General features: G+C 48.1%; 1 protein-coding gene across 2 annotated transcripts in view; it reads left to right on the top strand.

Annotated features, from left to right (window-relative positions):
* Positions 1–24,002, top strand: part of SEMA5A (semaphorin 5A) — a 444,506-nt gene that overhangs the window by 143,783 nt on the left and 276,721 nt on the right. For both annotated transcript variants that reach the window (XR_009407368.1, XM_059416873.1), the window contains exon 4: positions 18,717–18,914. Coding sequence is in view for 1 of the 2 variants with exons in the window: in XM_059416873.1 (XP_059272856.1) it covers positions 18,794–18,914 (121 nt within the window). In the remaining variant the exon portion in view is untranslated. The remainder of the gene's footprint in view (positions 1–18,716; positions 18,915–24,002) is intronic.

Genomic DNA, 24,002 nt, shown 5'->3' with positions numbered 1-24,002 from the left:
TAAAGACTTAATAACAAATTTGCTTTGGGCTCCAAAGCCGGTGTCAATTTTCTGTAGCTCTTCTATTTTTTCTGTAGACCAGTAGCTCACCCACCCCCGGTCCCCGTCTATGTCAGGCTAATGGGGACTTGGCCAGTGAAAAACTGGGTAGATGAAGAGCCTTCTCCTTACTGGCTTGCCAGCCACCACTGGTCACCTGATGCCACCCCCGAGGCCACTGTGCCTCAAACTGGAAAGACCCACCGAAGCCCCCCCCTCGGAGTGAGACGTACTCCTCCTGTCTTTCTTACCTTCTGTTGCTGGAGCTATCGTCCCGAGAACCGGGTAGCCTGAGTTGGAGTTTGGAAGTGACATCTTCTAACAGCTTGATATATATAATTCACATACAATAAATTTCACCCTTTTAAGGCTTAAAAATGTGTTTACTGCACATTTTATATGTTCTTAGCCACTGTTTAATTTTGGAATATTTTCATCACCCCAGAAAGAAAACCTGTAGCTGTCAGTGAAAAGTCCCCCTACCCACCTCCCCCCTAACCCTGGCAATCACTCGTCTGTATTCTGTCTCTGTGGATTCGCCTCTGTCTGACATTTCATACCAATGGCATCCAACCGTATGTGGCCTTTTGTGACTGGTTTCTTCCCCTCGCACAGTGTTTTCAGGGGTCATCCGTGGTGAGGTGTATGTCCGCACTTTGTTCCTTTTTCGAGCTGAGTGATGTTACGCTGTGGAAAGATCACATTTCTCTGTCCATTCACTGTTCATTAGTTGATGGACATTTGGATGATTTCTACTTTGTTGGACCACTCGTGTACAAGTTTTTGGGCGGACATGAATTTTTATTTTTCTTAGGTATATACCTAGGGGTGAAATTGCTACATCGTTGGAATTTTTACAGAGACAAATACTTTAGTGGCAGCTCACATTTGAGGTGTAACACTCACTTTACAGAGCTTAAAAAATGTGGTGCTTTCTCCATTGGTGTTGGCAAACTGTGGTTGCAAAATTGTCAGCAACCTAAAGTACTGGGGACACAAGATTGCACAGTGGTTTTTGAGTCAGAACCAAGTTAATTCAAGTTCTGGCATTGCTTTCTAGACTGACGGTAACCTTGGACTAGAAGGTTGAGTTCTTTGAATCATAGTTTCTCATCTGGATTAAACCCAGGTCTGTGATTCTCAAGCTGTCATGTTTTTTTTCAAAAGGCTTTCATGTCATTGCATGCAGAAAATGGTAAACATTTTTGTGGATAAAATTGGTAAACGGGGGAGACTTTTCACGTAGAGGTTAAGGGGTTGGTTCATGGCACACCTGAGTCGGAGTTCTTCAGTGTTCCTGCCGTGCTGAATTCTTCTCAACCGTAACTCTCATCTCTTAGGAAATTGTCTTTTCAATACGTCTGCATTCAACTTAAAAGAAAAAAGTTCTTTTAAATTTTTTTTTTATTTAGAGAGAGAGAGAATGAGGGAGAGCACAAGCAGGAGGAGGGGCAGAGGGAGAGAGAGGAGCAGACTCCCCGCTGAGCAGGGAGCCCAGTGTGGGGCTTGGTCCCAGGACCCTGGGATCATGACCTGAGCCAAAGGCAGATGCTTAACTGCCTGAGGCACCCAGGTGCCCCGATGTCTCTGGACTCTTGCCTCTTCCTGAAACATCTCCTGTTCTGATCTGTGAGAATCACCATTAACTACTAGAGAAAGATGGTGAGCTATAAACTAAGCTTTTGAAGGGTTACGAGCTCATTGTATTCACAATGGCATGCGGAGGAAACATACAAAATTAATGAAGACTCTGGCGAGGCTGCTTTTGAACACTTTAGCTCTGAGTTCCACTTGGAAAGTCGAGGTTGACCCCCTACCAGCACCTGTCCTTTGATCTGGCATTTGATGCCACACCTTTATCATTTTTTTTTTTTTTCCTAGGCTTCAGAACATCATACTGTTTTTCTGGATTTTTATTCTGTGCTTGCTGGCGTCAGTAGGTCTTCGGTCATTGTGGAGTTTAGGTAAAATGTCGAATTTAAATTCTGGATTCCTGCCATGCATAAAATCCTTGGCTGTGTGGGATTCCTCTAGAGAAACTGGGCACAGTAACTTGTTCTGTTTGATTTTTCTCTGGGGATTATAGCTCCAATCAGCTGTCCCCTTAGAACAGGACCACCTAGGACGCTGCAGTGTACCTGAGCATGGTGGCCCTCCAGCCCTGATCAGATAAAAGCGTTCTGGTCTTTTTAAAAAGAACTGAAGGTTGTCTTTGACACCATCTCCCCAATCCTTGCTGGTGCTTTCAGGCCTGACCACGTGGACCAAATGTGTCCAGGCTGGACTCCGAAGCTAGAGCTTCTTCTGTCCTGGGGGGATGGAAATGAATCAGCAAGGGGACTTCAGTCCGTTCATCGTGATTCTTCTCTGTAGCATTTTCCTAGCAAATCATACATGTAATTTTTTTTCTCATGAATAATAACCACACATTCCCATTTACAGGAAACTTGCAAAAACTATCCTCCCCCCGAAGTATGGAACAGTGATGCACGCCCCCATACCCCAGAACATGCTAACGATTGGTTGGAACAGTGAAGATCCGTGTTGTTCTGTGTAATGATTACTGCACACTTAGAGTGCGCCTGGCGTTGTTCTAAGTGTTCCGCGTTGGTGAGAACAGTAAATCTTCACAAACCATGTGAGAAACACACGGAGGTTGTCCCAACCTGAAGACGGAAATAGAGGGCCCACAACCACCCAGAGGCAGAGCGGGGATTTGCCTCAAATTTATAGTCAGACGTGGGGACCAGTCTTCTGGTGTTCACTGTGAGAATGTGTGTGTGTGTGTGCAAGCACGTGGACATGCATAGTAGTGGGTGTGTCCTTCCTCTGTGTGTGTGTGTGTGTGTGTGTTTATATGTGCCACACACAGTTTATTTTCTGCCAGGACACTTACTACTATTACTTCTCATGGCCTTATCATTTCTTTTAAAAATAATCTCCTATCTTCTGATGTAGTTAAAAATAAACTCCTGATAGAGTTAATTGTAAAAAGCCATTTTCTTCTCTCCAGCTAGAAGCTTCCAAATCATGTTTGTAATGCGTAACGCTTAGACTAGGAGGACCATTTTTCCCTCTAAGTCTTTGCTGGTATAAAAGATGAATGCCTTTGGAGAACGTTCAGCAAAGTGTATGACTATGTTTAAGGCCCTTCGGGTTTTTCAGGGTCTGTGGGTGTGGGTCGGTGTGTTAGATCAGGAAAGCACGTTTAGTTAAACAGCGATAACCACCAACTGCCTTATGGTGGTGTTTTAAAAATGGCCATAAGAGCAGTCCTGGATTCGAGCAGGTAGGGACAAACTTTTTCGGACTTTTCAGGCAAAGTAGCTTTGTTCCACAACTTTCCAATTCGCTGTGATCTGAGATGAGTTACTGAACAGGGTAGGTCTGTCTGTGCTTCTCTGTGAGGAGGTGTCCGCAGCTAGCGAGCTCTGTGCCTGGAACCTCCGATTTTTCCAGAATGAGTGTTTGTGCATTAAAGCCCAGCCGCATTCCCTCCAGGCTCATCTCCGTGGTTGTGGTTGTAACCAGAGAGAACTGTAGGAATTTTCCAGAACAGTGAACTTAAGCATATTGTCTGCCTCTCACATGTGACGTTAGACAGAGTACATCACTTTGTCCTCTATGCTCAACCAGAAACACGACCTAGAGCTTCTCAACAAAACACACATGTATGTTCGCTTTCCTGTAATGAATTCCCAGGGATGTGTTATTGACTGAGCTACAGTGGCCAGTTAGAGCACCGAAACCCAGGACAGCTGCATTGGGATCGGAAAACTTTTCTGAAGGCCTGCCTGCCAGAGTCCTTCTCCTCAACATAAACAGAGAGCTTTGCATAATACGGTTTATCAGTGGAGGCTGATAAAGCCAATTTCCTCAGGCAAGAGTGAAGTTTTGCCCCGAGGGAAAAGGAATCTAGAAAGTAAAGAAATGGGAGGTCCCAGTCAAGAAGCATCTGTCCCTACTCCCAGTTCACACCTGCCTGCCTAACTCTTCCTCCCTGGACTTGAAATGAGAATAGGAACTTCCTGTGGGTGTGGAGAACACATAGGGGAAGTTGGCCCCTGCTCTCAGCATCCGTGGCTTCGCCCCTGCAGCTGCTCTCTCCGCCACGCCCCGCGCCCCCTGGAGTCAGCCTGAACTGAATCTCATACTTGTATCAGGGCTCCTGTCTCATGAGTTAATCCGTAAAGCTAAGCTCACCTCACTCATTTATTTTAAACTTTAATATTTTTGCTCACTTTGAGTTATCTATGAAAAAATAAGTGCCTGTTGAAAATTCGAGTTCCTGGAAGCAGGTGAAATACCTCTACTTCTGGGAGTAGTGTAGGGTTCTTTGAATCTGCAAACATATCAACAAAAATAATTTGGTTTATTTTCGTCGAACGTTCGTTCGTTCTCTCTTATTTATCTTTATATAGAGAAATACATGTGTATACTTAATTATGTTTTTTAGCCAACATCGTTATTTTTTAAAAAAGTGAAGTATGGTGAACAGAGGACATGTTATTAGCTGCAGGCATACATCGTAGTGATTCTGGATTTTTATACGTGATGAAACGATCCCCATGATAAGGCTGATCACCTTCTGGTCTCCATACAAAGTTATTTTTTAAAAATCTTATTTTATTTAAATTCATTTAATTAACATGGAGTGTATTATTAGTTTCAGAGGTAGAATTTAGTGGTTCATCAGTTGCATAGAACGCCCAGGGCTCACTACATCACGTGACCTCCCGAATGCCCATTCCCCCGTTCCCCCATCCCCCCGCCCCCCCAGCAGCCCTCAGTTTGTTTCCTATGATTAAGAGTCTCTAATGGTCTCTTTCCCTCTGTGATTTCATCTTGCTTATTTTTCCCCCCCCCTCTTCCCCCTATGATCCTCTGTTTTGTTTCTTTTTTTTTTTAATATTTTATTTATTTATTTGACAGACAGAGATCACAAGTAGGCAGAGAGGCAGGCAGAGAGAGAGAGCGGGGGGGAAGCAGGCTCCCCGCTGAGCAGAGAGCCCGATACAGGGCTCAATCCCAGGACCCTGAGATCATTACCTGAGCTGAAGGCAGAGGCTTAACCCACTGAGCCACCCAGACGCCCCCGTATGACCATTTCCCCGTTGAGATAGCAAGGGCAGCTCATCCCAGCCTCCTTAGGATACAATATCCACGGCCCTCAGGTCACTCAGCCAGAGTCTGGCTTCTCTCTGCCTTGTGACATGGCACCCCTGTACGCAAGGACAGAGCCTGTGCCCCCCCCCATCACTATGGCCCCTCAAAGACATCACAGTTCTCTGCACATAGAGAGTATCAAACATTCGTTGAGCGAATGCACCAACCAACCATCAACAAACCCTGGGAAGAGGTGGCAGGCTGATACAGAAGGAGGCTGGGCATCACATGAGTTCTGGAAGCACAGGAATCATGGGAATGTCCTGGAAATAAAAAGATCACACTTTTCACGGAGAAATGGAACCATGTCTCAGGGTAGAATTTACAGAGAAGGGGGGTAAGATAGCAAATCCATTTACCTGTTTGAAATGCAAAGACCAAAGTTATTTGTAATGAGATCAGCTAAATTACGGTCCATCCATACTATTAACTATGATGCGGATTGTAAACCCGATGTACTGAAACTCTACTCGCTGGCATAAAAATGTGCACCCCTATGTCCATCGCAGCCTGATCTATAACAACCGAGCTATGAGAGCAACCAAAGTGTCCACAGAAAGTAAAGAAGTGGGAGGTGTCAGATGAGTGGAGAAGGAAGATCTGACACAGAGAGAGAATACCGTCCAGCCATCCAAAGAACGAGATCTTGCCCTTTGCCACAGCACAGATGGACCTAGAGGGTGTTATGCCCAGTGAAATAGGTCAGATGGAGAAAGACAAATCACATATGATTTCACTTGTATGTGGAATCTTAAAAGCAAAACAAATGAATAAACAAAGCAAAACAGAAACAGATTCATGGATACAGCAAACTGACTAGTAGTTACCAGAGTGGGAAGGGGTTGGGGGAGGCTAAAACAGGTAAAGAAGGTTAAGAGATAGAAATTTCCAGTAATAAGATAAGTAAGTCATGGGGCTGGCATGTACAGCACAGGGAATGCAGTCAGTAGCACTGGAATGATTTTGTACGGTGAGGGGGCACATGGGCGGCTCAGTTGGTTAAGCGTCTGCCTTCTGCTCGGGTCATGATCCTGGGATCGAGTCCCGCATCAGGCTCTCTGCTCAGCAGGGAGTCTGCTTCCCTTCCTCTCTCTCTGCCTGCCTCTCTGCCTACTTGTGATCTCTGTCTGTCAAATAAATAAATAAATGAAATCTTAAAAAAAAAAGAAAAGAAATGGTCATACAAATAGGAGCACTGGGGTTTGATCTGGAACTTGGAAGGACTTGAGGTTCTCGTACTAGACCAGGAGGGATGCGTTCGAGGGATGCGGGAGGCGTGGGGCGTAAGCAGAGTTAGTAAGTGTCCGACTTTGATCAGGTGGCTTGATAGGGGAGGTCAACAGGGAGCAGACCCACCAGCCTTTTCAGCATCCATCATTTTCACAGTAGCGCCGCCGTGAGGTTTCTGTGGGCATTCCCTGGCTTTCCCATATAGCTGCCACAACTTCCAAACATTTATTTAATGCTTTTTTAAAATTTGCAGTAAATATGGATTTACTCTATTCTATATTACCCTTGACTTTTTCACCCCTGGCATTCTGTGTATTCATTTATGCTGTGTGTGACTGGTGTCCATTCCTGCTTCTTGTGATCTGGTATACCACACAAATTTGCATTCTCTCGGTGGACACCTGTGTTGCTTTCAGGGTTTTGCTAGTGTGAAGAGCGCTGACGTGTCTCCCGGGCAGGTGTGGAATTTTGCTGCATCTGGGGTAGCCCACAGTTACGGTGCTTCTGAAATACTGTCCTGCTTTTGTCTTCCCATGCTCATTTGATTTTTAGAGATTTTTATTTCTATAAGATTTCAAGCACACTTTTCTTTTTGTAAATCATTCTCATTTCTATTTATTATGACTTTTTTGGTGCTTCCTAATTGCTAGGGACAGCTCCACATTATATCAAATGAGCTCTTCTAATTTTGAGCCATGGTTTCGAACTCCACGTTACAGATGATGGAACCTGAGGCATGAGGCTCCTGTTGGAGCTGGTGGGTCCCCAGGCGCTCTGGGTCCCAAGTCTGTGCTGGTTGCACACTCCGCCCTCCCCCCTTCCCCGGCCCCACCATAGTGCTCCTCTCCTGCACCTGCTGGGGGCAGGGCAGGTCCCTGGGACATTCTAGGCAGTTCTTCACTTTTTGCCAGACAGAAGCAGGAGTCAGATCTCCTGCCGCTGTGTTAGAACCCCTTCACTGCTGGGGACGACTTGGCCAAATTGACGCAACCTCACAGTTGTTTGTCTGGACTTACACTTAGGAATTGTTCCTTTTGTGCTTACACGAATGTACCCACCATCTCCTGGTTTTTCATATTTTGAAATACAGGATTTAAAACACTTAGGGAGCATGTTCCAACCATGGAGGCCTTTCTCATGATGTCCTGCAGGATCTTTCCACACCTCCGGCTAACGAACTGAAGAATAAAATCTCCCATGTTCACAGCATCGCACTATGTGCTAATCATTTGACGCTTTTGTGGTAGCGAATCCAAGGTCTTTATTGACTTTTGTCTTGGGAAATCTCACTAATAGGCTGATTTCCTGCCAGTGAACTTGTCGTTTTCCATCGAAATTCTCCTGAAATTTGCCATAAGCTGTACTCAGTGGCGCTGGCAGAAAGTGTGGATCGGCACAAGGGTGTTTTCTATCACTTGGACAAAGACTATCTTGGCTTCTAGCCCCTCTAGGACCTAGTCCTCAGTCAATAGTATTTATTATATGTCCTACTTTCTTCTGGGCCTGGGGGAATAGCAAATGAACAGAACTAAGACTCAGTTCAAGGCTTCCGTCTGAGTAGGTTAAACAGGCCATAAACAAATCTGTCAGTAGAGTGATTTCAAGTAGTTTGAAGTGACATGAAGAGAAAAATCACAGAATCCAGTGGAGAGTAAGACACGGTGCTCTAGCTGGCCTGGCTGGGGATGCCTTTGAGTAGGTGACATCTGAGTGGAAAGAGAAAGGCGGCAGTTTGAAAGGAGCCTGAGAAAAGACTTTGGGACCCACATGCCCACAGGTGCTGTCTGAAAGGTGAAGACTTTGGTGAGTTAAAGGACCAGAGACAAGATCCCAGCATGTGTGCACGCGCAGGCGCGCGCGTGCCCATTTTGTGGTCTGGGCGTGGAACCGGGGGTCCTGGTGTAGGTGCAGCAGTGGGTGGGCCGACTCCATAGCGGTTCTTAGTTGGGGTCAAGGGTTTGCATTTGTGAGAGGTTGTGAAGGGAGGGTATTTCAAAGGCTTTAAACAGGGAAAGCACCTCATCTCATTAAGTCTCGTCCCCTCCCCCCTTTTAATATAGCCTTATTGCGCCTACCAACATTCCTTTAAAAATACACAGATATTTTATTACCGTTGATTTTTCCAGCTTTATTGAGGTGTCATGACAAACAATGTATATTTTTATGATGTACAGTGTGGTGTTTTGATGTATGTATACATTGTGAAGTGATTGTCACAGTCAAGCCAAGTAACACATCCATCACCATACAGAGTTATATGTGTGTGTGTGTGTGTGTGTGTGTGTTGAACACGTTAAGATCTACTCTTATAGCAAATTCTAATTTACAGTACAGCATCATTAACCCTAGTCACCGTGCTCTACGTGCAACCTGCAGCGCTGACTCATTCTTCCCAGCTGAAACTCTGTCCCCTCTTGACCAACATCTCCCTGTTTCTCCCACTACCCCGGCCCCTGGCAGCTACCATTTTACTCTCTGCTTCTCTGAGGTAGACTTCTTCGGACTCTGCACAAAGATTAACCCGGTTACAACGTAGAGAATGGACTGTTGAGGGGGCGAGAGGGAAAAGCCCCAAGACTGACTAGCGGGGCTCCCACTCACTGAGTCCAGGTCAGAGATGAAGTGGCCTAGTCTGGGACAGCAGCTTTGGAGACACGAGGAGAGGACAGGGGTGTGATGCCATTGGCACAGTTCACTGGTGGCTTTCCAGTGTCCTGTGGGGAAATCAGGGAGAACAAAGTGCTTCTAGCTGTGACAGGGAATTGAGGCAGGAAGCTGATTTGGGGCAGGGGAGAATCAGCCGTTAGTTTAGTCAGGGACAGTATCTGCAGAACCGTGGGGTGCACGTGGGCTTTTGGGACATAGAAAAAATAAAATAAATTTCCAAAAAAAAAAAAAAAAATGAAGCCAGGGACTTAATGTGGGAAAAGTTGTTTTACTTCTTTCATCTACTTAGGGGGCCTCCTTGAGTGCCCCATCTGTGAAATAGGTAAGAATGATAATGCTTGTTTTATAGGTTTATCTCAGCAAAGAAAGAGATACAGTCATATACTGCGCGGATGCGGAGAGCCCTCCCTGCAGTTTCTTACATTTTATTATTCTCTGGTGGAATCTTCGATTTTGGTATGATAGGTCTTAGTGGTTTTTAATTTTAGTGATGATTTCTTATTCTTGTTTTTATTTTATTTTATTTTTTTAAAAGAGGGAGGGAAAGAGAGCAAGGGAACGAGAGCGAGCAGGGGTGCAGGGGCAGAGAGAGAGAGGCAGAGAGAGAGGGAGAGAGAATCATAAGCAGGCTCTACACCCAGCATGGAGCCTGATGTGGGGCTCAGTCTCACGACCCAGAGATCATGACCCGAACCGAAATCAAGAGTGGGATGCTTAACTGACCAAGCCACCCAGGTGCCCCATTTATTCTTGTTTTTAATAAACTGACCCCAAAATTACAAATACAGTAGGCCCCCCCTTATCTCTCCCTGTTTCCTGGGGATATGTTCGAAGACCCTCAGCAGATGTCTGAAACCACAAATAGTACCAAACTCTCTATGGCCCATGTTTTTTAGTAATGCGTATCGATGACAATTCAGTTTTTCCATCAGGCCTAGGAAGAGACTGACAACAACAGCTAACCGAGAGAGAGCAGTATAAGAACATACTGTGATCAGAGTTAGGTACCTTATCGTCCTGTATCCGTCCTTCTTCTCGTGTGGTGTGAGGTAATGAAATGCCTGTGTGACGAAGGGAAATGCAGTGAGTGACGCAGGTGCTGTGACGTCCTGTGACGCTACGACTGACCTTCGGGCCCCACGTCAGAAGTAGGCTCAACTGCCTCTGGGCTGTGGTTGACTAAGGGTGGCTGGGACTATGGATAGTAGAGCCACGGACGGATAAGGGGGGATGACAGTAGTTCTCTTGAGGCCTCCTGTTTTATTTTTTATTTTTTTAAGACTGAAGATGGTGACAGATTTGAATAAAGTCAGATGTGTCAACTGTGACATATCTGATCCATTGTGAATAGATATGATTGGATATCAGGCACAAAGGTTGTTCCCAACTGAAATCTGAAAACAATAAACCAGGAGACTTTTCATTAAATAATGCTTGTTTTTTTTCAAGTGTACCAACAGTCCATTTTCCGTAAATAGATCTTACAATATTTCAAGGTATTTGTGTTTTAAAACACCCTAGGATAATGAACTTGATAAATGGATTTCTCCTATAAATTATAATATCCTCCTTTTCCTGTCCTCTGACTTTTCAAGTGGTTCCAAGGGGTTATGGTGTCCCAGAATAGCTTAGGCGAGCCCCTCCGGATTCACACACTTCGGTTATGTCTTCCATGTGCTTTCGTGTTTCGAGGCCCAGGAGACTTCCTCTTCTCAGCCGCTCTGCCTGTAATAATGCCTTCATCCCTTTGACCATTAATTGGAAAATTATGACATTTAGAAAGGACATTTTTCAAAACCATGGGAATCTTTGTATTTGGACCAGATGTTAAGAGAATTTTAATGGAGGAATAGAACATCTGTGACAAGGAAGAGCAGAGTCACAGACGACAGCAGGACGTGGACGGCGTATGGATGGGAGCGTAAGCTTTGTGAGGAAGGTGGAGAGGTGGGTGTGGGTTTGCATTATTTTCTCTGCAGGGATTCGTTTCCCCGGTGGTGGTTGTTCGTCTGTCCTATGCCCGTGATGTCCGGAGGCTGGCATTTCCCGCAGCCTGCTTTAGAGCGAGGCAGAAACCCCCAGAATGGTGTTTTCCGGTGATTGAGGCTGTAGCAGAGACGGGCGTTGCTGTTCCGTGGGGCCAGGCGAGCATCGTGAACTCCGACGGAGCTTGGTGATTGGGGGGAGCGGCGGGGAGGCCCGTCAAGGAACCGCGGACCTTGTGCAGGCCAGAAAGAGAGGCCTGTGGTTGGGTGGGGGCGGAGGGCACGCCTGTGGATGGGGGTGCGGAGTCGTGGGGTGTAGCGACCCCATGCCGGGGTGGGGGGTGGGTTGGGGAGGTGAAGGAGGGGGAAGCGGAAGGCGAGTCCCCAGACCACGGCCCGCACCTGAGTCCACGGGGTGGCCATGGGGTGGACAGGCGGAAGGAGACAGTCGGCGGAGGCCGCTGATGGGGTCCCCTGTAGAGGACGAACCTCTGCCTCTTTGTGTGAAGACGTCTATTTTGGTTTATGTATGTGGGTTGTGGGCAGAGGTCTCGCAGAGTGTTCTAGATTTGGAAGGCACCGGGTTTCAGAAAGGATGGAAAGTCGCGTGAGTTGGAGGACACGGCCACGGAGCGCGCGCACACAGAAGAAACGACGGTCCCGCCGTGCTCGGGGTGCCCCTTCCTTCGAAGGGAGGACGGAGAAGTGGGCGTTCCGGATGAACAAGCTCACAGGAACGCTGGGGTGTTAGGACCCCGGGGAAGGGGGGCTGGGAGGTGCCCAAGGGACAGTCGGCGAGCAGGAGTGCCGCGCGGACAGCCGGTGCGCGAGCTCTCCGGTCGGGGTCGGCGGCGACCAGGTGACGGCCACGCTGGTTGGCCGCGGAGACACCGGGGCGCACCGGTCTGTCCCGCTGCCGCGTGTGCCGGTGCGCGCCGGCCTCCGCGGTGCCTCTCCTGGTCCACAAGGAAACTAGCGGCGCCGGGGCCTACTTGGCTGAACTAAACGCCGACGGGAGGGGACGCCTGGGGGGCTCCGTCGTGAAGTGTCTCCCTTTGGCTCCGGTCGCGATCCCGGGGTCGTGGGATCGAGTCCTGCCTCGGGCTCCCTGCTCAGCGGGGAGCCTGCTTCTCCCTCTCCCTCTGTGTCTACCCTACCCCTGAGGGTGCTTCCTCTCTCTGTCAAATAAATAAATAAAATCTTAAAACAAACAAACAAACCCAAAAGCAAACCAAGGGGGAGCTATGAATACTCATTTATGCACCAGGAGTCACGGATCATTTGATTTCTGATTGTGTCCATGTGAATTTCCTGCCTTGGGGAATGTCTCTGGATAAATCTCCTAGAAGTTGTTGTCATAGTTGTATCGCCTTAGGGGCCATTATTTTTCTTTTCCTTTCCTTTTCCTCCCTCGCTCCCTCCCCCTTCCTTCCTTCCTCTCTCTTCCTTCCTTCCTTCCGTCTGTCTGTCTGTCCGTTCTTCCTTCCTTTCGGGCCTCTGGTTGCTTCAGGTAGCACAGAAATGGATTGAGTGAACTTTCGCTTCGTTTTAAAACCTGCTGACAGATAAAATTAATATTGCCTTTGTGTAAATAATAATTTTATCTAATGGACTTCATTTACTTTTACGGCTCCTCCAGGCGATCTGGCGCTAAACAAGGGGAACAAGGCAAAATGGTAATAACGGTTCCCTTTGTTAGAGAGATACAAACCGAGGTCACTGGAGCCAAACCGTTACTGAAATGCACAAAATCATTTAATGTTTGGTTTTTCCCCATTTATATCATGAGGTCATTTTATATAGTCATAAAATTCCATCTTATCTCGGTTCAGACGGGCTAACAATCTGTGAGTAACAGAGCCAGCTCCTTACCCAGTTACCCGAAGGGGGCAGCAGTGGTGCCCGTCTGTCATGTCAGTCCGTGTTTCCATGAACACATTCCTAAAATTCTCTAATTCATTGATGTTAAATCTTTTTTGGCTGAAACTAGGAAATCAAGGCACATGGGTTAAAATAATATAAAAAGGACTACGTTTTTACCAAAAAAAATCCATATGTTAACGATCAAAGATGCAATATGTTTGGGGAACACTCTGACTTTTCTCATAGACTCTACGCCATAACAACAAAGCTTTAATTTCACTTTATTTCCCAAAGAATAAGATGTGCAGTTATTGGTTTTGAAAAAGGTTAGGAGAATCCATTTCCTCGAGCACTGTGCATTAATGTGAGCTTAGTGTTTTATTGATTCTTCATTTAATCCCATTTCCTGTGCAGCGCCTAGAATATCTGATCCTGTCGTGAAGAAAGACCCTAGATTCATTCAAGATACGTGCCCTCCAGCCCCGAAGGCAGCCCGTGCTGTGGTCCTCCTGGATCAGCCGCTCGTTCCTCTTTTCCGAGCACTGACTGTGACTGGAACCTGTTCAGAAGGAACGGTTTCTGTCTCCTTTCTCCCGTGTTTCCTGAGACTTTGCTCCGGCTTCTGGCTGACAGTTATCAAAAGATAGACGTTTGCTTGCTCGACCGATCTTGGCTGGACCGTGGCCTCTGCATCTCTGCCCCGCCGTGCTGGAGGGCTGCTCCTCGGGCACAGGTGCCCCCTTCAGTGCGGCTGGCCAGAGGCCCCCATGCCCTCACTTGCTCCTACCTTCATTCACCCGCAGGATCCTTGACCTCGCCTGAGCCTCTGACTTCTCTGCTACAAAGTGATCTCACCTCCCTCTCACCTCACATTCCATGGGCTGGTGACTCATTTCCTGTCCCGTGTGCCAGGGGACGGCACAGCCACCTCCCAGCGTTGTTTGCTCAGGGCAAGGGATGGGTGAATCGCAAATGCTCAGTCGAGGGGTGGCCCCGTGAGTCCGGATTCAAGCAGACGGCGGCGAGCGTGTGGGAACGCGTCGACCTGCCACCGTAACGGGGTGTTCAGTCTGTTTTGAAATGAGTCCAGCTGGGAGACAGGGCATCGTGTGAGCGTCCGTGCCACCCGTGATGGGGAGGCAGCTACCGTAGCTGGTAGCCCTTGGTCCCTGCAAAGGAGCCGCCACGTGGGCTGGAGGGGGACCCGGCCTGAGCCTCCGGGGCGCGGAAGGACTCAGGGACGCCCGTGGCCCCAGCAGACGTACCGATGTGGCCGCAAGCCTTGCTCTGCGGACCCCGGTGAGGCCAGAGAGGCTGATGGAAAGAAAGCCTTTGCCGTGGGAGGAGTGGATGGAGACTCCGCAGATGCAGGTTCGGTGAGGGGGCACGCTGCCTTCTTTGAAAAAGCCTAGAAGGAATCCTGAGGGTTTTGAATAGGGCAGGGCTGTTTTCCTGGCAGCAACTGATGATTGTGCAATGGACCCTGGACCCGTATTTGGCCGTGCCAGGGGATGGGTGGGGGGTGGTGGTGGTGGTGGTGGTGGTGGTGGTGGTGGTGCAGGTGCAGTACAGGGGGGCTGGGGGGACAGGGGTGCCTGATAGAGGAATGTTTCTTTCAGTTTGGGCTGGGACTTTAGCCTTTGGGTGAGCTGTTCATCTGATACCTTGGAATAGGGCCAAGAGGTGGAAAGATCGTGACACGCCCACCTAACAGGAGGAGCTGTCTGTCCACCCCCTCCTGCTTGTCCTGCCTTTTGTGTTTCTGATGTTTCCATGGGCTGACTTGTCCCCATGTGCCTCAGCCCTTTGATACAAGGGTGGCTGCTCCGAAGGCAGGTGGGCAGGCGGGTGTGGGGCACGGCTACCTGAGTCCTCCCGGCCAGCGCAGAGACTCCGTTCCCTGCCCGATCTGGCATCTTCTCTCCCATGACAGCCCATCAAGCCAGCAGGTAGGAGCCGGGTCGGAGGGTGTCTGTGGATTCTGAACTGCACCAGTGGGTCTGGCTGTTTCCAAACACACAGTAGGTCTGGAGTTCAGAAGAAATAGCCTCGCCTGCCCAGAAGTATGTTAAGCTCCTTGTAGGTCTCTTTTTTTATTAATAACTGGTTAGACTTTGTTCCCGAAGCAGAACTTTCTGTGTAAACTTTCATTCTTTGGATTTCTTTTTTTATCTGACAACATTTTTTTTTTAACTAAAAGGAACAGTCATTTTTTTTTTTGTTTGCCCAAGCCTATTCATTTGCAGCGTGGGTGTGAATGGGAAATGTTATTTATTGCACAAACACTCACGTACAGAGTTTTGCTTATGGAGTTGGTGCTTATAGAGGGCGCCTCCCACATCAGGAAAGAAAGGAAGGCTTCAGGGATTTTGAAGCAGATGCAGAAAAAAATGTTTTATTTGTCCCCAACCCAGCCTGTTGTGCTACATCTGCCTATTGGCAAACTCTCTTGTTTAGCATTAAATCACCTAATATATTTTGAAAAATTCCAGAGGTGCTAGGATGAACCCAGAATGACTTTTATTGAAATTGATCCCTTGAAATTTCCTTCCTCATGCATCTGCCCAGCATAGCAAGTAGTTGTAATTAACGAGGCTTCCATTTTTATCGGAATTTTGCTGAAATGAGTCCATACAAAGTCAGTTGGGTAATTTATGTATTTTAAAAGAAACGATCAAGTGATCGTTGCTTGTCTGATTTCTAAAGAGGGGAGGGAAGATGATCCTTGGTAATCAGGTCTCAACCGGGAGCGATTTGGCAATTGAGGCGATTTTTGTTGGCACGTGTGGGGCGGGGGCCGATGCTGGTGTTGAGTGGGTGGAGACCAGGGATGCTGCTGGGTTCACAGAGTAGCTGCCAGAGAAAAGAATTATCCGGCTCTAGTTGTCAGTAGTGCTGAGATGGGCGCTAAAATCCCTCATATAAATATGCACCCGCAAGAGAGGAGGGCTTTGTTGTATTCAGGGGAAGCTGGAGTTGCCGAGTCCTGGATGGAGGGACCTTAGAGCCCGAGATCTAAGCTGTGTGGACGGAAAGATGATTCAAGGAATCAGCTCGCCGGGTGGCTTCTGAGAAAAGCCCCCTCTCAGCAAAGACTGAATGCCCTTCCCTGGCACCTAACCAGGACGGCTATTTAGAGGGTCTTTATTTAGAGAAAAAAGGTACCCTGTTAGAGCCTGAAAATTACAAACTTCTAGAAACCACCTGTTCTCATGCAATGCGCTTTCCTTAGGTTAACGTGGGCAGTGTGTAATTTTGTCTCCTCGCCATCGAACTCCGTGTCCCATTTTAGCTGCCTTTCCACGGGACTGACAGCGCATGGCCCGCTTCCGTAATTGTCACTTTCTGAAAGTGACAGGGAAGGCACGTTCCAGGCACTTGCGTGGCTTTTCTCTCTCTTTCCTTCTGGAGGCTGCGGTGTCCGGCTGGAGCTGGGAGTGAGGCTGCTGTCAGCGTGGGGCAGGTCCATGGGCTGTGGGGCTGTCTGACTCGGTTCACAGTTAACGGAAGGGATTGTGTGTTGGCTTGGGTCTGACACATGGAAAAAGTGTGTGCAAGGGAAGAATTTGCTCTTCGCTCCTTAAAAAATTAAAATAAAATGTGTAATATCTGTGCTCCAATCTCCCTGGATTTCTGGGTTGCCCTGTGTCTCTGGTGCTCCATTTCTGTTTTCCTTCTCTTTGTAGGGTCACTTGTGAAATTACAGTTGCCCAGTTGGGGGGAGGGGTTCTTTTTAACCCTTTCTTTTGCTTCCATGCTTTCCCCTGCTGAAGCTAAACCTCACCCAGAATGTCCATCTTCCAGACCTCAAGTGCTGTCTCCGAATTCCTATTTTTCTGAACACCCAACCTGGATTTTGAGCAGCCTGCTGCCTTCCCTTAAATATTCCCTCAGCGTCTTCAGCTGCACACTTGTGAAACCGAAGGCTCACGCTCTCATCTAAACAAAGTTCTTCTGTGGATTCTGACATTTAAATGAGGAACACTGCTGCTCTGGTGGTCACTGATACTCTCTGTCTTGAGTCTGTCTGTGGCTCTTTGCTTTCTTTTCCCCCAAATGTAGCAGATTAGAACAACCCCTGTTTTGTTATATTTCATACTTTGGAGGGTAGGATTGGGGGCAGAGCTCAATTGGGTGATTCTTTTGCTTTTGTGATATTGAAGTTTCTTGGTGGCTTTTGGCTTTGCTCACATATCAGTCAGGTGCTTTGGTGGGGAAGGCTGGGAAGCTGGGCTCAGCGGGAAAGGTCCCCGGGAATCCCTCCAATTGGTCTCGGCAACATGACTGTTTCGGGGTAGTTGGACTTCTGATCTGGTTTCTTAGCACCCCAGGGAAGGTGTTCTAAGAGACAGGAGGTGGAAATTGCCAGGCTCTTAGGACCTGGGCTTGGAAACTAGCGTGCCATCACTTCAGTGAAACTTGAGTGAATAAAACAGTTACTGAGCCAATTCAGAGTCGAGAGAACGGGCATGAACCCGGGTCGAACCTGCGTGGAAGAAGCTGCGGCCAAATTTAATGTGCCAGATTGCTGTCTTGCCTGAATTTCTATTCACAGGGGTAACGCCTCAAGTTCCAGCTTCATTTATTTCTCTTCGAGTAGTTGCTGTAGGTTCAAATTAGCTTCTCTATCTTAATGTTCTTCACTGTCCAGTTTCCCGCATTCGGTATTCGGAGACCAACCCTTTCCGTTTCTTCTGCAGTGACTAGACCATGGTACTTGCTGACTAGAAATGGAGACCTCAGAGCTTGGCGTGGAGCCCCTTCCGGATCTTAACCCCACCCCTGTCTAAGCTGCTTCTCGCTAACTCTCCTTTACATCTGTTGGGGTCTGTCTCAAGTACAGTAAGCCATGCCCCAAACTGTCATTACTGCCTCCTTCCTCAGGAGCTTGTTTTCATCCTCTGCCCTTCGCTTGAAATGCACTTCTAGAACCTCTTTATCCTCAGTATGGATCCCAAATGTGAGCTCCTCACGGGACCTGTCATGGGTTCCTCTCAACAGTGGTGGCGCTCTCCTAAGTCCTAGAACACTCCAGCCCCTATGCACACTTTTCTAATGGCTTAGCTTGTAGTTATTTTTACAAGCCCACCTTATTTTAAAGCTTATTAATCTTCTCAATTATTCGTAATCTTTAAAGCCTTCCAGCTCCCAGCCTAGGAATTTCATATCACCCAGTAGGTGCTCACTATGATTTTTTTTTTTTTTTTTTTTTTTTTTTGGACTCACGTCTAATTTCTAGCAAGGAACTTTGCAGGCAGGTCATCTATAAATTTTAAAGGACAAATTCACCAAATATGGGCAGTTTTAATTTAAGAATTGGGTAGCATAATATCAGGTTATTGAGAGAAGACTGTGGTCGTGGCATTGTTAAACAGGGGCTTCGGGTGTCAGAAAGGGAAAGGCAGGGAGCCTCAGGATTTCTACGTGAGCATGAAGGGGGTGAGGAAGACATTTCAAGGGAAAAGTCATCAGCGGTTACAAGTCTGAAGCTGCTTTCTTCATGAGTGATGATTGGGTATGGCTTAAACTTGAACATTTCTCCTTCTTTTATAATAAATGGGTTATTTCCCAAAATTATGGGAGGAAGAGAGGTCTGTACCAAGATGCACATATTTGAAATGCCACCTAGAAAAAGGTAGGTTTGTCCAAGCACCCAAAAGCTCTCATTTTTAAAGAGATCGTGATGAGGCCTCACGAAAAGACCGCCCCGCCCACCAGAGCACGTGAACTCACCGTCATCTCATCGTTCTCTTTTGTGTGTTTTAGGCACTTGCCCCACATGACAGAAAGGCGAGCTTCTGGTTAGAAGACACGTGCCCTGAGTCCAAGGCTGTCTGTCCACCATGAAGGGGACCCGCGCCATTGCATGGCTACTCTCCATCGTGGGGTGGTGGAGACTCGCCCAGCTGGAATCAGACGCGTCTCAGTGCCAGCGAGCGGAGCACCCGGTCATCTCCTATAAAGGTGAGGGGCAGGCACCCCCGAACACAAGGGTGCCACTTACATGCACTTTCCATGGTCAGGGATAGAGAATAGCGCTGGTTATTGCCCTGGCATTCTGGGACTCTCGCTTTAGACATTGTTTAAAATACGAGCAAGAATACAAAATCCTGCACTGCAAGAATTTCCTGTCTGGAAACTGATTACTACGATCTTGAGAAGAATTCAAAATCGGAGTCATCGCGGGTAGAGAATCCCATTGTCGAGGTCGCCTTTATTCAAAGGCGCTGCGAGCCTCCTTGGTATTCGAACCAGGGCCTGAAAATGTGATCCACAGAAAGAATAACAACCCCAAGTAACAAAAAATTCCCTTCGGCGTTTCCCAGCAAAGCCTTAGTCTTACCACCAAACTTGGTGCCTTGGTCCCTATCTGACACGGCACGGCAGGTGGAATTGATTTACTGTCTTAAGGACATCTTGGATCTGTGGGATTAATTACTTAGTATGTATATCTGGTCACCTTTTTCTTTTATTTATCAGAATTCATTTAGGGCTCTCTGTACCGTGGGTACTCTAAGCTTTCAGGATGAAAAATAAATTAGTCTTGGTTCCTGCCCTCAAGGTACTTTCAGTTATATTATCAAGCTAACTATATAACTAATCAGATACTGTATTTTAATAATGTATCTGATAAATAGCTTTATGTTTTGTTATGTTTTAAACTTCATATCATGAAAAATTTCAAATATTTGCAAAAAGAGAAAGAATTGTCTACGGAATGCCCAACCCAACACTCATTCATTCACGGTCCGGCTTTTTCTTTTAAATCCCACCCATGCTTCACCCCACCCCCACCAGATTACTTTAAAGCAAATTCAAAAAATCATGTAACTGTATCTGTATTCTTTCAGTGCATGACTATGAAAGAAAGGGGATTCCCAGCACCATTATTGCATCAGACCAAAAATGCGAAACAAAACAAAAAACCCCTAAAATCTACCCAAAAACCCCAACCTAATTCCATAAAATCATTTGACATCCAGTGAGTATTGTAAGATCCCTGATGGTCTCATGAATGCGGATGTGTTTTCTTGGTACCGTTGGGTTGACTCAGGATCTAAATGTAGCTCATGCTCTGCAACCGCTGGTCTTCTGCTGTTTCGTTGTGGTGGTTTTGCTCCCTGTGCAAATTAATTACAGAAGAAATCCGAGCTGTTTGTCCTTTTGAGTTTCCCACAGTCTGGATTTTGCCAAGTGCGTCCCCTTGGTGTTCACATGTTCTTCTGTCCTGAGTATTTGTGTAAACTCATAGTGGTATCAGGAGGCGGCTTTGATTCGGGTTCACATCTTTCTGTCTTCCCTGTGGCACGGATGCTGCTGTGTCCTCCGTGGGGAGGCGGTTCTTGTCTAGGTGTGAAATTAGCAGTCAGTGATGGTCACGGCCTAGACCTACTGATTCATCCAATGCTGTAAAGCTGGGATTTCCTAATTTTATTATTCTTTCTTCATTGAATAGCAAGAATACTTCTGTATAAAGTAAGTTTCCCTTATCAACTATTTGAATATTCTGAGGCTTAGAAAAGTAAGAATTAATGCTTTTTTCCTTCCCTAGGTTTTTATTTTTATTTATTTATTTATTTATTTAAAAGACTAGTTGGTTTTCTAACATTATGTGAAGGGAGCAAGTGAGGTGTTACGTTTACTTTTTGTTTTGTCTTGTTTGCTTATTTTGGTTATTAGAATCGTTGTTACCGTATGGATGTTAACATTTAAAATATTTCAAGCAGCTGCAGTTTTGATGCTTACAGGGGTGAAATCATCTCATTTGAAGCCCAAGGAAGCCTCTTCAAGTGGGCTCCTGAGCTCTTCTGACATCACCCAGGTGCCTGTGCCAGCGGCTTGCTCTCTGGGGCAGCAAGATGCTCCTGACTCCTTCCCTCCCATCACTGCCTCCCGTCGACCTGAGCATCGGCCATTTTGGGCTGATTGAAGCACACATGTCCCCAGTGTTAGGTCTTTTCCGTGCACAGAGGTCAGGAAAAAGTTTTAAAATGGCGCCGTGATTGCTCCGGGTGCTTCCAGCTCTCCTCCGGGATGCTCGGCTTCTCTCAGCCTCCTCTCTCTACCTTCTGTCTGTGTCTTTTTGTCCTGGGCACAGAGTCCTGGGTCTCTGCCGCTACCAGAACATTCCTTTGCCTTTCTCTGCAGCAGACCCTGTGTCATTTCAGAGCGAGAGTCCAGCAACTGTAGTCGTTTTTGACCACTGAAGCCCCTGTGCGGTGGTCGGCTTCTCTTCTTTCAGGCCTCCGGCTGCCCAGGGCCTTGGGAAACGGAAGCAATTACTTCGCTTGAAGTCGTTTCCTTCTGCGCGGCGATGCTACCGACTCGAAACCCGGGTGCGTTTCATTTGTTTAATTTCCCTTTTGATTTTTAGAAATTAAAAAAAAGAATTTACTTTATTTTGTCGTGTTGCAAGGTTTCATTAAGGAAAACAAGGAAAGTTCAGAGAATCTACCCTCACTCGTGCTTCCTCCGCCCGTTCCCTCTCTCTGCACTCAGCTGTTTTACATCTGTTTTATGGTCCCTGCTTCTCTTCGCCATCTAGCATTTTCTTGACATGGTGGCATATCATGGAGTCCACACCCCAGCGGCGGGCTCCCTGCCACTCCTTTCCAGAGCACAGAGCTCTTCACTGTGTGATGGACCAAAGTGTACCAGCAGCTCCCAACGCGGAGACATTGAGGGTGTGTTCTTTCCTCTGTGGTCATGGGTAGAGTTACGATGAGTGATGCCTACTTGAGACATTGCTTAATCCTTTGCAAGGGTACCGCCGGCAGAGATTCCTAGCACTGGGACTGTTGGATCAAAGGGTAAATGCATATGTGGTGTTGCTAGATACCGCCCAGTTCCCTTTCATGAAGGTGGTGCCATTTTGGGTTCTCCTTTGCCCTGGGTGTGAGGATCTCTTTCCCACCAGCCTTTCCGGGGGAGTGTACTATCACTCTTTGGGACTTGGACTAATCCCATAGCTCATCAAGGATCTCCCAGCATAATTTTAACTTGCTTATGTTTAAGTTGGAGCAAGTGTTTAGCAAACATTTAATAGGCTTCTGTTCCGTACCATGGTTTGTACTAAATAGTGAGGAGGTAGAGCAAGAAAACAGTCCCCATGTAGGGGGTTAGGATATCTCTGGGACTGTAAACCAAAGGAACATTGCATTACATTCTGTTCAGGATCCTAAGAGGTGTGTTGGCTGGGTGCCGAGGGAGCCCAGGAAAGGGGGCGTCTGGACCTGAGAGCCCGGGTTTTAGGGGGGTCGTTTCAGGCTTCTGGGATGAGGCAAAGACAGCAGAGATGAGCCCTGAATGGTTCTCGAACGTGTTTAGGAGTGTGATGAGTGGAAAGGTGCCTTGGGGAGAGCAGAGAACAAGGGCCAAGGCCCTGGCGTGAGGGAGGGGCTCTCACAGGTCCCGGCACGCTTCCTGTGAGGTGAGCCACGAACCCTTCCTTCAGGTTATGGAGAGGAGGTCGGGGAGACGAGGCTCACGTGGCTGCAGGGGTCCCGCATCGTCCCGCATCGGGAGGCCTGTTGAGAAGCGCTGCCCACCTGGATAGTCCCCGGGTTCAGAGTGGCCGAGGCAGCAGGGAGAGCCCGTCCTGAGGTCGCCTCCGTGATCGGAGCGAGCAGGCACGAGGCACTAAGCTCAAGGGGCGGGAGCCGGACTGTGCTTGCTGTCGATTCCGTATGGAGTAGAGAAGGGAATGGAACATGATGATTCTTAGATTGAGAAAGCTGAGTTCCTGCCCGCCATCCGGTGGGCTGTGCCCCCTCATGAGGATCGGGAAGGGAGAGGCCGCCCTCCGCGCATCAGATGATGCTGAGTTCGAGGCTGACGTGGCCCAGAGAGCAGAGCGACCGACTCCTTGTGGTTTTGTCCAGGACTTTCGTTGGGGAGGCCCTGGGAGTCCTACGATCTGTACATTACCTTCCTAGGGCTCCGGTAACAGGGTGGCTTGTAACAGCAGAAATATCCTTTCTCACAGTTCTGGAGGCCAGAAGTAGAAAAACAAAACAGCAACAACAACAGACACCCCAGGTGTCAGAAGGGCCCTGCTTTCTGTGACCGCTCTAGGGAAGAATCCTTTGCCTCTTAACTTCTGGGAGTCGTCCGCTGGCCGTGGCCTTCCCAGGCTCCCTGGTTCATCCCTCCAGCCTGAGTCCGGACGCACAGGGCATGCTCTTGGCGTCGCTGTGTCTTTTCGTGGGCTCCTCTTTATAAAGATGCTGGTCACGCTGGAGTAAGGCTCACCCTCACCCAGCATGAGCCCATCGTAACGAATGACATCGGAAAAGACCCTCATTCCAAGTAAGGTCTCATTCACAGACCCCAAGGTTGGGCCTTCCGTGGGTCTTTTTCGGGGAGGTGGAGAGAGGGGACACAGTTAAATCTAAGCCGTGGCATATGTCCGAGCAGTTTCAGGACAGCGCTGGGGGAAGAAACTAGATGGTAACAAGCAGAGAAACAAATGTGCGGTGAAGGGGGGGTTAGAAAAGGAGCCGGCGATCGGCTCGGCCGGCAGGGACGGGAGCGCTGGGACAGCCTCGGAGAGCGCGTCACTTAATCATCCTTAAGTGGCGATGGGGAAAGGCCAGGTGGCAGAAGAGGCTGCGGAGAGGAGGCGGTCACTGATTAGGCAGAGTCCCCGGGCCGTAAGGGGGATCGGATACTGGGCGCAGGGGGGAGATTAGGCTACAGGAAGCGGCCCCCACCTCCGGTGAGTTGGGGGGGAGGGGGGCCGGGGGGCCCAGGACGCAGGAGAGTTAGCGGTGGGGGTGGCTGCAAGGGGAGGGGGTCCCTGAGGACCTCCATCTCTCCCTCTCGGTGGGGAAGGAGTAGGCAGGCCATGGGCTGAGAGCACAGCGGCTTAGGAAGGAAGGACTTCTCTGAAGACGGGGTGAGGCTGTTCGTCACAACATACACCAGAGACTCCCTGGGGGATGTTAGGGCCCGAGTTCATCCTTGAAAAGGCCCAGGTTACCCCCCAGCGGGAAGGCCCTGGTGTCCTGCATGAAGGCTTCTGTGGAGAGCGTGACGGTACGAGAACGTTGG

Source organism: Mustela nigripes, chromosome 12, assembly GCF_022355385.1.
Source record: "Mustela nigripes isolate SB6536 chromosome 12, MUSNIG.SB6536, whole genome shotgun sequence".
Taxonomy (NCBI): domain Eukaryota; kingdom Metazoa; phylum Chordata; class Mammalia; order Carnivora; family Mustelidae; genus Mustela; species Mustela nigripes.
This window is presented reverse-complemented; position numbering and strand designations above follow the sequence as displayed.